This window comes from Dermacentor andersoni, chromosome 2 (genome assembly GCF_023375885.2).
Source record: "Dermacentor andersoni chromosome 2, qqDerAnde1_hic_scaffold, whole genome shotgun sequence".
NCBI classification, from domain to species: domain Eukaryota; kingdom Metazoa; phylum Arthropoda; class Arachnida; order Ixodida; family Ixodidae; genus Dermacentor; species Dermacentor andersoni.
Genome location: NC_092815.1, coordinates 105038971 through 105055059, shown reverse-complemented (window position 1 = coordinate 105055059; position 16089 = coordinate 105038971). Strand labels below are relative to the sequence as shown.

Here is a 16089-nt window from a genome sequence, read left to right as displayed (position 1 = left end):
ATGTTGTAGTTGCCTGCCTCGCATCCTCTGTGCAGAGTGCCACAGAGCACAGCATTCATTCATTCATTCAATGCACTTGTGTCAAATATTTTTTTGCTGGCATGACTACAAGAAAGGTAAAGTTTCTCAAAGCGCTAGTTGTGAGGTCACAAAGGCATATAACCACACAGTTTATTTAAGTATAGAATCTCATCCCTCAGTGCTGCATGTGAAAGTTGTCAACCATGTTATCCTTACTTAACATGCAACCATAAACTAATAAAGCCACAGTGCTCAGGATGTCACTGCACACATCTTATGGCAATGCCAGCCTGCATGATGCTGCAAAATGTGATATTCCATTAGAGCATGAAAATAAAACTTCTTGTGGTTTACAGTTTAGTATATGGGGTGATCATTTTTAAGCCTCGAGGTATATTGAAAAATCACCTGTTGCAGACAACATAACTCTAGTCCTGGAGCTGGATTATTAAGAGAGGCAGACATTACTTACACAAGAAATCTAAAAACATACTCAAGTAATTAAAAAAATCATTAATTAACGTCTTAATTAGTTATTTTATGGGACATATTGGAATTTATTATTGGTAGCTGGCGAGTTTGTGAGGAGTATCCATTTGGAATGAAATCCCAGAACGACACCAGTTTGGAGACACACGCCATCCAATTCTCCGTAAAGTGCACTGTTCCACTTTTTTAACAACATGCTCTTTTATGCAATGATGCACAAAAGTAGATGGAAAGCCCATGTATTTTGTCTCGCACTTTGGGAAACACTTTGGAAAAACTGGTGCCATACTGGAGATTAATCTTAAATGGATATGACTTGCAAAGGCCGTGCCTGCTGTTTGTAACCTTGGGACCTGCTTCTGCATATTTACCTGTATTGTATGCTCTTATTTTCCCACGAATAAAGATTGATTGATTGATTGATTGAAATTCACTGGCTACAATTCATAAACTGCAATATGTGCCATAAAGTAATTAAGTTGTTAGTTAATTAGTTGAATACGTGTTTCGACAAGAAATATGCTATCTGCCACATGCGATCTTTAAAAATTCCATAAAACTTAAAGGAACCCTGAACGACTTTTTATCAAAGTGGAGAAATGCATGTGAAGTGAAAATAGGCTATTTCAGAAATACTGTGCCGCAAAAAGTGCTTTAATGCGTGCAGCAGAAGCGGAGTTATTGGCAATCAAACACAGCCTCTGCTGTACTCCTGTTCCTTCTTCAATGCCTCGCACTGCAAAGGCTACAGCACAGTGGGGCATGCTCATAATGCTCCGCCTTCTAAATGTCATCGTGGCGTGCAGTTCAAATTTCATTTTGGATGTTAACGTAGATGCCACAACTTCTGCCTTTGGTGCCTACGACACACTAAACATAAGCCAACATGGTTGTCCTCAGCGGGCTACAGTGCGCTTAGCCAGTGGACTTGTGGCGGCACCCTGCAGTGGCCATGGTATCTACGCCATGTAGCCGAGTGCAGCTTGACATCAGCTATCGGCAAATAGCAGCCTTCTGACAAAATAAAGCGTCCAATGACGAAATAAAGCATCCAGAAGAGAGTGAGGACAGGGCCTTCTGTTGAAAAGAGAGCGTTTGAGCGAAAGGTGACTTTGCGATCCGCTTGCGAGCTCCACCCACCGCGTACGACAGCAAAACTTGGCTGAGATGTTCACAGCAGCGTATGCTACCTGCAGACTATGTTATTTCACCAAGCCCGAGGGGTGGTTCAGGGCCCCTCTAAGAATGATCACCCTGCATATACGAATACACAAATAACAAGTTTTGGAATGTCTGCGGTACTGACTGGCTTGTTGACGTGAACATTGTTAAGGTCGGTGCCCGTGACGGTGAGCTTATCTCGTGGCCTTCTTTTTGGTGGGATGCCTTGGAACCTGGCCACGTATGCCATGACACCTAGCGGTTGTACTTCAGGATCTGCCAACTCCTTGGCTGTCAGTAGGGGATCCACACCTAGGTACTTGCCGCCATTGATACCTGTGTGTAGGGAATGCGTTCAGTTATACTGGACAGAGAAGGCCAAACTCGGTGGCAGAAAAAGTCACAGCACAGTACACAAAATCTGGTTGGCAATTACCATAACAACTCTGGGGATCCAGAAGCTGAATTTTCTGGTCAGCTATACTGTTCAGGTACATTTGTTTAGGTTCCCATGGATTTAGTGCCCCTTTAACACAATCTTTTCACAAGATAAATGAGTTACGAATGTCACTTCATGTTCACTTTGAAAGAAGCCGGCTGTATTTTAAGCTTCCTTTGTGTTACCACAGCCTGGTTTAAATCGATAAATGGAAGCAACAATGCACAACAAACTTTCATGGTGCTATGTTACATGAAGCATCTAGCATATATCATCAAAAATATATAATGTTAATTTCAGGTCATGTTTTTACCACTAACTGGCCCCCATGCAAGGCTTTTTATTTATGTATTTATTATAAACCTTCTAGGAATGCTTGGGCATCACCAACTGTGTGTGCCAGCCCATTGAAAGCATGCTATTGAAAACGCAAGCAGAATAGCAGCACAGGCTTTTGTCACAAAGTTGCAAGTCTAGTGAGCACATTTATTGAGTCTGCAACATAACTGCAGCATACTCTCATTAACTTGAACTGAGCAATCTCGAAATATCGCTTAAGTTGAAGTTTTATTTTATGGACACTCCAGGCGAATTTCCATCGGCGGTGGCGGTGCCGCCGTGATGTTCTGCATAAAATCCAAGTACGTTACTATTAATATTAAGTACTATTAAGTACGTTATGTGCTTATTAATTAAGTTAGAAAGCAAATATTTACCGCAGTTTATGCAGCTGATAAAACAAGTAACCTTACTTCGTATAGCTGTCTAATAATTTGCTACCGCATTCAATGCTAAACCTTTAGGGCGCAACTGTGACTTCTTGTTTCTTTTCTTTTTTCTTGCCGAGGCGTCAACCCATACATTTTTCAACGCTTATCTAAAAAAATTCACTGACAATTATGATGCTCCCTAATGCGAAATTTGAGCGCAGATGTTTAGGTGTTTTGAACTAGTGTTATAATGAGGCAAAAAATTTTAATCTGAAGGGTGCTCTCGGTGGTGGCGCTGAGCCTCTGCTCGTGCAGCTTGTTTAGCAGCAGCAGCAGCAGACGAAGCACTTCCAGCCATTGTGTCGCTCATTGTTCAGAGAGGAAGAAAGAGCCTGGTTGCGCGTCGCTCATGCCGCGTGCATTCTCTAGCGGAGGCGGCGCAGGCGAAGTAGCGCATGGACAGTGGGGTCGCCGCCGTGGAGCGTGTCTCGTGCGGCACTCCCCTTTCCTCCCCACTCTATAGCTGTAATCTCCTCCTCCGTTTTCCTCCTCGCACTCTCTTCGCTACCGCCGTCTTTCGTTTCCTGCTGCGCTCTGCGTTTTCTCGGTTATGAGGGACGCCGAGGCACGCCGAGGCACGCCGATGCTCAATGCAGGAACGAGTTTCTAAAAGTTCTTGCGCCGGTCTCCGGATACCTCTCTCCCCCCTCTTCTTTCTAACACCGCTTGCACACACTTGCTAGACTGCTCACTGCCACTTTCTTGTGCCCTCACGCAGCGTCGGTGGGCTGGAAGTCGAAGTATTTCGTTCCCTCTCAATTAGGATGCATCAATGCAGTCCCAGTGCATAAATGATGACCTTCAGCAAGATGATCAGCAGCCGTGAGCAGGCCCGGTCAGTCCGCTCGATCAGTCCGCTCGATGCGCCAAAAAGAAGTTAGCATGCGAGCTCCCAGCGTTTCATGGATGTCACAACTTGGTATATGCCGCGTCACTCGTGGGCGTGTGCTAAAGGTATGACAATTGCACTCCAGCGTAGTGCAGTTTCGGTTTTCGAAGTGAAATTGTTCAGAATTCATTACAGTGCAGAAAGTAGCAGCTCCGGCTTTTTGGATGTCTGGAACCGGTTATGCTCGAACGACTGGCTTCCAACATTGCGTTAGGATCAATCATCCTGACTCTGCGTCAAGCATGCTGCCTTGGCACAGTGCCAGTAGTGCCGTTGCCCCTAGATGCCGACGTGTCCGGTGCTGATGCGCGCAAAAGTGATCGAGAACATTAGTGGCGGCATTTCGGGAAGGCTCCACGTGGTAAATGAGCAGCCAGCAGGCTCATATTTTCGCGATTTCGCTTATATCGAAGGTCACATTTTTCCCCAATTTTTACAGCTCAGAGTTAAAGGGGGTTTACTGCATTGCAAAGATGTACGTATATAGCATGTCCCAACAACAAAATAAGCCTTCAGGCTCCTAATACAGCATTAAGTATGAGAAGAGTTTCCATCTGTTTTCAGGCATGAAAGGGAATGTTTGGACAACTGGCAACCTTCATGCGAGTTCCACAATGTAGTACATATGGAACTGTGATAACAGGGGCAATCGTGGTAAAAGTGTGCCTGATGTGTTTCACGTTGTGAGGGGCCATGGAAGTAGGGGTTTTGGCTCGCAGTCATGACAGACAATTGTAAAGTAAGCTATCTGAAAAATGATAGGGCTCTTCGGGGTATCGGATTGTGCATCCGCATTGAGCCCACCACAACTGCAGAAACGACACAGACGCTACAGTGCATTATATTAGCACTACAACACAAACTTACCCTTTTGCAAGTTTGACTCCCACTGTGATCGGTCCCTGCTGAGGTGTTCAAAGTCCTCGACGGTAGCGCCAAGCGAGTGCACAAGAGAGCACAGGGCCAGTCCGTCATTCCAGTCACTCTGAAATATGCACAAGTTGTGAGCAGTTAAGAAACTCAGACATGGGCGTGAAAAAAATGGCCAAGAGTAGCTATAAGAATGGGAAGTAAAGAGATCTACCTAGAAAAAAAAAGGAGAAGAGCAGAATGGCACACAGCAATCTTCAAGGTGTAGATCTTACCATATTAAATACTGCACACATGCACATTGGTCATCCTGGTTTGTGCGAGCCAAGCATAGACTAATTTTTGACTAAGGAAAACAGACTTAGCAAACATAGATGAAGCAATGATTTATGACTGTCACCACAAAGTCTGCCCATTGGAAAACAAACAAATGTGGAGGAATTGGGGTCGAAGCTCACCACATGCTCAATTTTGTCAATCCACAAATTTTCTGCGCACCATGCATAAGTGATACCAAAACCAAATCGTATCGGAATTGGCATGTGTGGGGGAAGAGCTGCAAGTCGTAACATTTATTTTATTAATAGTCCACACAGAGTTATTGTGCTGCAGCTCGCTGTGAAATAAATTATGAAAAAAAAATTTGAAGAAGCATAAGTAGTTTGAAGAGGCAACAAAATTTTACATGAAATAATGACAATGTAAATTGAAAGTTCAATGCCAATATGATCAGATGAAACTGATCCCTGGAATTCTCCTGACAAAGCAGATTTTGTTTATGGCCGAGTGCCGTGACTCATGATGTCACAAGCTATAGCTATAGGGCCTTAACCCAAAGAGCAACATTGGCACTAGCATCTGTATCAAGAAACTTAAGTAGGCCAATTTGCCACCTGATGTACCTGCCATAACTTCATCTACCATATTTGAACTCTGTAGTAGATTGTTTGACCCTTTGTTTTGTCTTTCGGACTAAATTTATTCGCCCATATTTTGTCTTTGATGCTGTACTCCTATATCCATAATGTATTATTTTCTTGGAGCCCCTTCATGTAAAACCCCTCAAAGAACGTTTAAGGGTTAAATAAATGATGATGATGATACAAGAGCATAGGAAGATTCACATGTAGTCGTAGTATAATTTTTATTTATGTTAGGAGTTTCGCGTGGTGGGCAGGTCTGTGAGTTCAGGACTTCAGTGGTCTCTGCAGTTCGCTGGGTTTGGTCGAGAAGAGCTCTCTGGCTCTCTAGATCTTTGCTAGCAAGCCAAACCTTCCACTGCCTGTTACTCTGCATTTGTGCTGTAAGGGACAAGTTTGAATTTGAAGGTGGTAGTTTACACGTCCACGTGACTTGGGCAAGAGTTGGTCGATCGCCGCATCAAGGACAGGTATCACCATAGAATGCAGGGGTGTATCCTACTACGTAAATATGCAATGTAGCGGCACTAACACAACAGAGGGCACTGTGCCTCGTACGGCATTTAGTTTTAATTCTGAAGTTCCATTCAGAATTTGGCTCGGGGATTGTGCAGATGCCACCTCCTGGACAACAACTGCCACACGAGCACTTTCGATGTTAATAGAGCCCGACTCCGATCGAATTTATCAATCCTGATTGGATCTTTTGCACAAACTGCTGCTGATGGGAGCGAATTGCGATCAAAAGTGCTTTGTGATTGCATGGTTACTGCAGGTTTGACGGCATCGGCAATTCACCAATACCGCGCACTATATATATATACATAAATCAGCTGGATCTCGAAATTTAAGAGCGAATTCGGCAAATCGTCCCAGTGTGCACCAGCTTGATTCGCCTAATTCGCCATGAGTTACGGGTGCTCGACAAATCACACTGCTGCACAACGAGACGTCTTCCTACAATGATGATTGAATACAATGGTGCGATTTGTCGAGAATCTCATTAGTTAGTGCGAGCGCAGCTCCTTTTGTACGAAGCACATGCTGGTCGCATGAAAGTGGCGAAGCAAATCCAAAGATGGGCAATTAACACACATGTTCAAGGTCAGTGCAGCTTAAGCTAATGAAAAATTAAACTAATGGAACAATTAATTGAAACAGCGTGGCCTCCCAGCAGCCATTATGTTCGATTGCCAGAGCAAATTGAATTTCCCTGTATGCATGCAGTAAGCATACAAGGCATCTTCGTGCGGGGCACACTTCGTACTGCGGAAATGTAGAGCATGAAAATGTAAAATGGACAGGGAGAGACGATAGTATAGAGGACAGGGTAAAGAAGAGAACTATTTACACATTTACGACACAGCGACTAGGTAAATACTAGCCACAGAAACAATGACCTTACGGTAAAGTTTGAAATGCGAAGGTGTGGCAGCCGCCCCTGGATCCATCGCAGAGTGGCCTTGTACCCGGGGCTGTCCTCGTTGATGAAATAGGAAAGGTAAGTCATGCCGGACAGCTCGTCTAGGTTGGGGCTCGCCAAGTCCTCGGGTGTCAGAATGAGCGGCACGCCAAACTCCTCGCGTGCTTTCTCCATGGCCACTTGGCAGTTCTCCTGGCTGCACAACGCAGTTATTGAAGCAGCGATCCTTCTTCTCCGATAGCTAATTATAACTCGAAACCAAATATAGACGCTGTCAGAATTCATGACGCCACGGCGAGCTGGTTCGGGAATTTCTGGGCCAGCGCTCGACACACCTGTCTTTCGTTCTTGCATCTTTACCGGCTTAGCGATTGCCTCCTTTCACGGTAATATAGCGGTCGTCTTGTTACAGCTAATGCTCAATTTAATAACGCTGCATAATTTAATGTTATCCCTTGAGCGTCCTCTTAATGGAATGCAGAAATGTCTGAAATATCCTCTTTCCCTTTTGTCGCTTCGGCCAGTCGCCCCCCTCTTGCAACATATTCGTTGCACACATCTTTACACAAGTAAAGATCCAACATTCTCAATAATTTATCTTGTGTACCGACTGCATTAACTGAGTGCTCTGAGGAGAGGCATCGTGAACTGACGGGGGCTTTCCAAGTGCACTGCTCAATGGATAGTGCCAACCCAATAGCACCGAAAATATTTGCCTGATCGATCTCAGGGAAGGAAGTGAGGAGAGTGGGGGATCGCTCCCTTACACTATGGAATCTAAACATTTTAACAGCCCCAAGGGTGAATAAAGCATGCTTGTCTGTCGCATAACTAACACCCCTATCCTTAAGGGGCTTCGTAGAATAGTTGATGGGGACAAACGGAGTTTCTTTTTCTGGCGACCTTTCGTGGCAAGTAAACATGATGATAGGTGCGACAGACAACATGAAAACTGCGCGAAACAAACTTTCATATATGGCTATTAAACTGTCAAGCTCGCATGTCAGATCTTTTGGTGCGACAACAAGAGTTAATGCACCGTATTCAACTTTACGGCTTGCCTCGTTGCAGGTGTAGTTTAAACTGACTGTCGTGTACAATATATATTTTATTACATAGCTTTAAATGTAAAAGCGTTAGCCATGGCACGAACCAGCACCCTTAATCATGTGAAAGGTATTAGAGTGCACATGCATACAGCATATATGGCTGGAATGGAGCAATGGCGGGCAAACAACCACTGCTCACTCCATGTCGAAGCAGTATAACTCGAAATGTCCCATGCTGTTCGTATGAGTAATAATTCTGAAAAATCTATATAAAAAAAAGAAAATCTCAATTGGCACATACCCCACACATCAATTATGTATCGTACAAGCGCGTACATTTTGTACATGTGAGCTCATATCATACTAAGAGGCGATTGGATATATGAGTGGCTTATGTGGCATATATTCGAGATTTTTTATTTTAATGAGGTTGAATCAAGTACAGTGTATACGTCAACAGCGGGCTGAGGAAACTCGTACAGCATGAAGAGGGAACCCGCATAGGCCAGCTAAAGATTTTTACTTTCAGTCCGCATTGATGCTGCATTTGTTCTGAATTCCACTATTGCACTCTCCCATCCCCCGGTGATTTTTCTATTGATTTTTCTTTAAAAATTCAACAAAAGCATGCGGCTCTGCAACAAGATGTCAGCACAGATCACTAGTGACCTTCGTTACGAAACCTAAACGTGTTGACGTTGTCAGGTGCTTACTGAAAGAACACATGTAATACGCACAGTGACACTCCTGGCGTACTTTGGTTAAAGCATACAGACCAATTATAACTTTGGCGACAGTGACATACAATTATACGTCATAATACTTCCGGTGCTGTTATGGGGCGTACATATATACACTTTCGAAAAATCAGCTTCAGCGCACGCTGCATGATCGACTACAGTGAGGCAGACTGGAGAGCTAAGTGGGTAGATGGGCTGTGGTGGTGTCGGCAATGTGGGCGCAGGCACGGTCTGTCAAGTGTGTTTTCACGTCACATCATCGTAATGCCTCTTTTGTTGTTGATACAATAAGACAGAGTACTACAGTGTGCAAAACCGAAAGTACCACCAAAAGTTATAACTAAGACTCTAGACAGTGGCCCCATAGACCTGGGCAGCGATATTGTAGCGATGCCCTTTCTCATGCTATTTCTTCTCACGCTTCGTCAGTGGTCACAGCAATGCTCCGCCAGCATTATAAATGGGATCAGACGGCCATGAATGGTGAATAAGAGTTGCTTACATTCCAGCGGGAGGTATTGCTATGAAATCGCGAACCAGCTAGGGCTGCTATTCTGGGATGCTATAGGTACCTATTATTGGCCCAAAGGTCTGCAAAACCCTCTGATTGGCTCAAAACTCGGACATGGAGGAAATCGACAACGTGGCTTAGTGGTGTATACAGGGGCGTATAATATTATGGTTCGGAAAGTGAACTGTTCCCTTGGCCTCACGTTATTGGTCAGAGCTGCATTTTCTGCTGACCAAAACGCCATTCCGACCAATCACGTGAGGCCAAGCAAACGGTTCGCTTTCCGAACCGTTATAATATCGCGCCCCGAAATATCACCACTGGACGCTGCCAAATCACGCCTTGTTGTATAAATCACCATCTCGCCACCTCTGAGTGGCTGAAAACTCAAAAGTTGTGGAATTTGACAACTTGGCGAAATGTGAACGTGACAGCAGTAAAGAACCTACCCGCCGTGAAACTGATACTGATGGGGAAACGTTCTAATTTCACCCCCCTCCTTCCTCCATACACACACAAATTTCCTAACTCGCTTCCGCTTCCGCTGCTGCAAAGTCAATGGGCGAACGCTGAAAGCGAGACCACCAAAACTGAACGCACCGGAACACGTCCGCGCGCGTCTTGTCAAGCGACGAAGAACAAGCGCTCAACTCCTCGCACTATTTTCGCTCTCCGGCGCTTCCGTGCCGTGCGACGCACCTTTTGTTTCAGCGACAGGCTCCAGGCGTCACAAAAGAGCCGAGCCGCGAAGATCAGCTTTTAGGATCAGCTGCGCGCAAGAATGGACTGTCCCGTTCGGCACTACCAGCGCGCGACGCGCCGCGCTTGTGTGCGCGCGTCAGCGCACGTGGTATTGAGACGGTTCTCTCATTGGCTCGTTTAGTGCGCGGCGAATCCCGCGCGCTTTTGTTTTGGACGTAGACTGGCCGAGACAAGGCGTTGTGCTGGGTTTCCCAACCAACTCCCAGCGAAAACTCTGCAGCGAAAATTACGTCAGCTTTAGTGATCTTGTAGCCTAATACCAGATTTTTTTTTTCTAATCTTGTGGGTGTCGTGAAGATGCTCAACGGGCGCGCAGCTTCTACGTTTCAGCTATACTGTGTTTCTGACGTCGTGTACTCTTACTGTCGTTTTCCTCGTAATTCGCATACGCTAGGTATCGCGCAGAATAAAATGAAGAACAAACGCATGTGCGGATACGAAAAAATGAAAACTGTTGACGAGTCAGTCGGTCGTCGTCCTTGCATGGCGACAAAAACCAAATCTTGCAGAGGTAGCTCAGGAAGAAATGGGCAAACCTGAATTTGTCAGTGCGTACAAATGTGTGCGTGCGCGTGTGCGTGTGTGTGTGCGTGTGTGCGCGTGTGCGTGTGCGTGTGCGTGTGTGTGTGTGTGTGTGTGTGTGTGTGTGTGTGTGTGTGTGTGTGTGTGTGTGTGTGTGTGTGTGTGTGTGTGTGTGTGTGACCGCCATTTCACTAATTTCTTAGAGGTGAACTATCCAGACATAAAGTGATGAAACCACACAAGCAGTTTATCTAGTAGAAATGCGAATAATCTGTCGAGTTTAAAATGTCGTGAGGCGTCGAAAGAATCAACCAACGAACGTCCCTCTAGTGCGGGACCTTTCCTATTTAACCAGACAACAATGGAGCAAAATTTACACACGCGCCTGTCATTGATGCTATTGCATTGATGCTATTGATGCTATGCATTGACGCATTACCACACGTATATGCGTTTTTACGCTGCCTTAAATTAAGCGCTTCGAGCCCTTTATATTTGTTTGGCACACGAGAGAAAGCTCAGAGAGCGACGCTCTTTGTGCAATGGCAGCGCCAGCTGTTTCAATGGATTATACCGCGCTAATACGGCCGTGGTCTGTTTGAGTACCACTAACACTGAATAGTGCGCCTTCCCTATCCGCTTCTCCGCAACGCTGTTATAGTGTACCAGACAATCGCCAGTTAACTTTGACGCTGTGAAAGCTAAAATTCTTATACTCTGCGAGGCGTCCGCAGAGTCAATCGCTTCATTCGCCGAAACACTGCGAATTAAGCGCGCACGTAACACGGTGAAGCTCGAGCAGGAGATACGGACAGTGTACGTCTAGCACACGCGAAGACGGACACTCACCTGGCCGACGTTCCCAGTGTCTTCCAGTGCGGAAACAGGCCAGGCTTGCAGTACTCCAGCAGGGCACTGTTGGGGAAAAGAGAAGGCCAGGTAATGAAACGATGATGGGCGGTGACTGTGGAAGAGGCACAGTTAATCACCATCCTAGAAACTCCAAAGCACCTTGCAATTTATCTCAACAACACGGTTAGTAAAGTATGTCTTCTCTTTTCCACAACTTCCGGCGCCACTTCAATTCACGTATGTTAATTTATTTCGTTCCCCCTGTCGTTCATGCTATAAATCTTGGAACTGCACAAGTGACCGCACTTGCCTTCGCACGACAAGCGCTATTTGATGAAACAAAAGTATGCGATGGTAGCTGCATTCACTCGCCTATCTCAGAGCCAATTAAGACGTGCCATATTTCTATAGAGTGATGATCCTTATGCGCTTGTAATCTCCGAAACGTTGCATTCCATTTCCTGCAGTCGCAAACGACCGCAACAAGAGCAAACAAGAAAGAGGAGCGCGATAGGTGCGACCGCTTGCAAATTGCGACCACGTATATACATGTTTGGTAAACGGGCAGCAACTGCGTCACATTGCGTCCATGGCGAAAAAACGCGTGCAGATAATTACAGTGTATAAGCCAATAAGGTGCACAGGTACGTGTTGCGTAATATATACGCCATGCATGCTGTTTATCCTTCTGGGTTTAACTTGCTCTTTCTATAATTTCGGACACAAAGCATTTAGCCCAAATACTTTTGATCCAATTATCGTCTCCCTTCAGAAATCGACCCAAAGCTCTGTTAATCAATATTATAAGCACGCGCCTAATGGTCACTGGGACGACGCGCCCGATCGTTCATCTACATTTTCGCACTCTCGAACGATTAAGACGATGGGCGTCAGGTTACCGTTGCCACTGTTTCGATATCGAGCTCTTAGCAGAATCACCGATGCAAAGGCGCAGCCGACCGAGCGGTGCCTTGACACCAACGACCGAACTGGAGCACGCGCGAGCGAGACACGAGAGATGAAAACGCGACCTAACTATACTATATACGTTGAGAAACACGCCCCTTTTGCTCACGAGCCGCGACTAAGCTCACTGCATGCACACGGCCTCGAAAAAGTAGATGAGATGGTACGGCGATTGACGGTAGCACGTTTTCTTTCTTTCTTTTCACAATGTTCTTTTTTTCTTAAAAAAAAAAAAAAAAAAAGCTGTGGACGAGGAGGCGTTCATATCTGAGGCAGACATCAGTCCCTCGTTGCGACTTTGTCGCGAGCAGTGAAAAAAAAAAGGAAAAAATGCAATGTTCTGCTGTTCCTTCGTGTATACTGTCTATATTGTTGCGCTGAAAAAGTTTTCGAAACGAAAAATGCGTTTTTTTTTTTTTTTTTTAACAGCACAAGCGCTGTTGTGTTTCACGCTGCGCGACCGCTTACGACTCGCTCCTGTTTGCAATGTATACATAGACAGGTTTCCGTGTGTACCATCTATCCATTGTATTCATACACAATACGAACGTAAAACGCGAGAGAGGGAAACTTTGAAGTAGAACACTCCATACGCTCAATTACTCAACAGCGCGATGTCATGTCGCTGCGAGACTGGTTATACTAAGGGTGATGTGGACTCTAATGTGAGGTGTACGAGACGAGGTATACTGGAGACGGTAGAAACGAAAGTTCAGGCGGTAGGTAGCCCTAAATTGAAGCGTGTAATTCCGTGAGGTACAGTATGCACGTACGTAAGTGTGTGCGTGTGTGTGTGGGGGAGGGGGGCGGGGGAGCGCGTGTGTGCGTGTGCGGCTCACGCTGCACGCTTCCTCTTGCGTAGCATTCACTGCAGCCCGTGCGTTAAATAAACGCTGGATTACGTAAAACATTCTGCAGATAGCATTACTCGTGCTCTTTCTTTGTGTTATGTTTGGATGTGTTTGTACCATTGTCAACCACCTCTTTCCATTATTTTTGCTCGGGCAATTACTTCGCATGACACACATTAATTGAACTGCGCACTGAATACTCGCCATGCATATTTTTATATCAAACACAACTCACTGATTTCACCCTTAACAACTCTGAAGCACATGAGAGCGGTTGCCACGTTCGGAGGGAACCTGGCTGCTTGAATGTCCGCGCTACTAAGAGTGTGCGGGCTTCTAGGCAGTCGTGGATCCGTATACCTGCCGCCATTCACACTCGAAAGCGAAATGTCTTGTATTCACGGAGCCGCGAAGTTACATGTCAGTGACGTCACTACTGTAAATTATTACTGATAATACTCTTGCAAACACAAACATCGCCCAGTGAGAAAGAGGAACAGGCAAGCAGTCGTCTTCCGAAAAAGACAACCCACCTACCCGCTTTCTTTCGAAGAAGAGGAAAGAAAGACGAGTAGAAGAGGAAAAGAATACACCGCACAACACATCACAGCACAACACAGACAAAGTACATATATGGGCAACCCCCAATTGGCATCACCCCAACTATTAAGCGGCGGCGATATTTTCGGCACAACACATGTTCCGCCACTGAAGTTGGGTTTGCCTACTGATCGCTGCTGCTATGCACTACCGCTTAACATAACGTAGAATCAGCGAACAAGGATTACGGGCCGACTGGAAAAGGGGAAAAAAGAAAAATAAGAGGACGTCGTCTCCTCTTCCGAGGCGCGTGCAGATTGAAAGGTGCAGTTTTCCATTCATTGCATTTATATTATTCTTCTATATTATTCTATATAGGCACAGCACCGCATTCTTACTGGCGATGCTGTGCCTATTCGCCGACGACCGTATCGAGTTTCTGTGTCGGAACGCCGAGTAATTGAAGATGAAGTGAACAAAATGCTCGATAAAAACATCATTGAGCCTTCATCGAGTCCCTGGGCGTCACCTGTGGTGTTGGTTAAGAAGAAGGACGGCACGTGGCGCTTCTGTGTTGATTACCGTCACCTGAACAGTATTACAAAAAAGGACGTCTACCCGCTCCCACGTATAGACGACGCCCTTGATTGCCTGCACGGTTCCAGATATTTCTCGTCTATTGATCTTCGTTCGGGATATTGGCAGATTGCTGTTGACGATATGGACAAAGAAAAAACCGCGTTCATCACACCTGATGGCCTATACCAATTTAAAGTAATGCCGTTTGGATTATGCAACGCCCCTGCCACCTTTGAGCGTATGATGGACTCCTTGCTCCAAGGTTTCAAATGGTCCACATGCCTCTGCTACCTCGACGACGTCATCGTCTTCTCGCCAACGTTCGACACTCACCTTGAGCGTCTCACAACTATACTTGATGTATTTCGAAAGGCGAAGCTGCAACTTAACTCATCGAAATGTCGTTTTGGCCACCGACAAATTACTCTTCTGGGCCATCTAGTTGACGCTTCCGGAGTACAGCCTGACCCCGACAAAACTCGCGCTGTCCGAGAGTTTCCAGTTCCGAAGACAGCCGCAGACGTTCGAAGTTTTGTAGGGCTGTGCTCGTACTTTCGTCGTTTTGTTCCAGATTTTGCGACAATTGCTAGGCCCCTAACTAATCTTTTGAAGAAAGGCGTACAATTCTCGTGGGGTACTGCAGAAGCCGCCGCCTTCTCTCGTCTCGTCACTCTTCTAACCTCACCACCCATTCTCGCCCACTTCGACCCTGATGCCCCTACAAAATTACGTACCGATGCCAGCGGTCATGGCGTAGGTGCCGTCTTAGCCCAGCGTCAGCGTGGCAAGGATCGCGTTATTGCTTATGCGAGCCGCCTCCTAGCACCATCGGAGCGCAACTATTCCATTACGGAACGCGAATGCCTTGCTGTTGTCTGGGCGGTTGCAAAGTTCCGTCCTTACCTTTACGGTCGCCCTTTTTCCGTAGTCACTGACCATCATGCTCTTTGCTGGCTCTCATCGCTAAAAGATCCTACAGGCCGGCTTGGTCGATGGGCTTTGAGGCTACAGGAATTTTCATATTCCGTGGTGTACAAGTCTGGCCGCCTGCACCAAGACGCTGACAGTTTGTCGCGTTACCCTGTTGACGACTCTGACTCCTCCAATATTGCCAGTGCTTCTTGCGTATTCTCGGTATCCCAGCTGCTTCATTTCGCCGACGAGCAACGCCGTGACGCCTACATCAGAGCAATCATCGACCGTTTTGAACACTCTCCGGCCGATGCTACTCTACGCCTCTTCGTCCTCCGCGACGGTACTCTGTACCGTCGTAACCTTCATCCAGACGGCTCTGAGTTCCTGCTTGTATTACCTAAACACCTCCGCTCCACCGTTCTAGAAGAGCTTCACGACGCACCAACGGCAGGACACCTCGGCGTATCTCGAACCTATGACCGTGTACGTCGCCGTTTTTTCTGGCCGGGCCTTGCCCGTTCCGTACGACGTTACGTCGCCGCTTGTGAACTTTGCCAACGACGCAAGAAGCCTTCCCAGCTCCCCGCTGGTTACCTGCAGCCGCTCGACATCCCTGCCGAGCCCTTCCATCGTGTCGGCTTGGACCTTCTAGGCCCATTTCCGGAATCTACATCAGGAAACAAGTGGGTTGCAGTCGCGGTGGACTACGCGACCCGCTACGCCGTAACCTGTGCTCTTCCGACCAGTTGTGCAATTGATGTTGCGGACTTCCTGCTACATGATATTATATTGATGCACGGTGCTCCGCGTCAATTGCTTA

General features: G+C 46.3%; 1 protein-coding gene across 1 annotated transcript in view; it reads right to left on the bottom strand.

The window, feature by feature from the left end:
• jbug (filamin-type immunoglobulin domains fbug) overlaps nt 1-16089 on the bottom strand; it is a 194927-nt gene that overhangs the window by 79309 nt on the left and 99529 nt on the right. The window contains exons 4-7 of the mRNA XM_055076682.1: nt 11416-11481; nt 6965-7178; nt 4637-4754; nt 1817-2007 (exon numbers count right to left, since the gene is read on the bottom strand). Coding sequence (XP_054932657.1) covers nt 1817-2007; nt 4637-4754; nt 6965-7178; nt 11416-11481 — 589 coding nt within the window. The remainder of the gene's footprint in view (nt 1-1816; nt 2008-4636; nt 4755-6964; nt 7179-11415; nt 11482-16089) is intronic.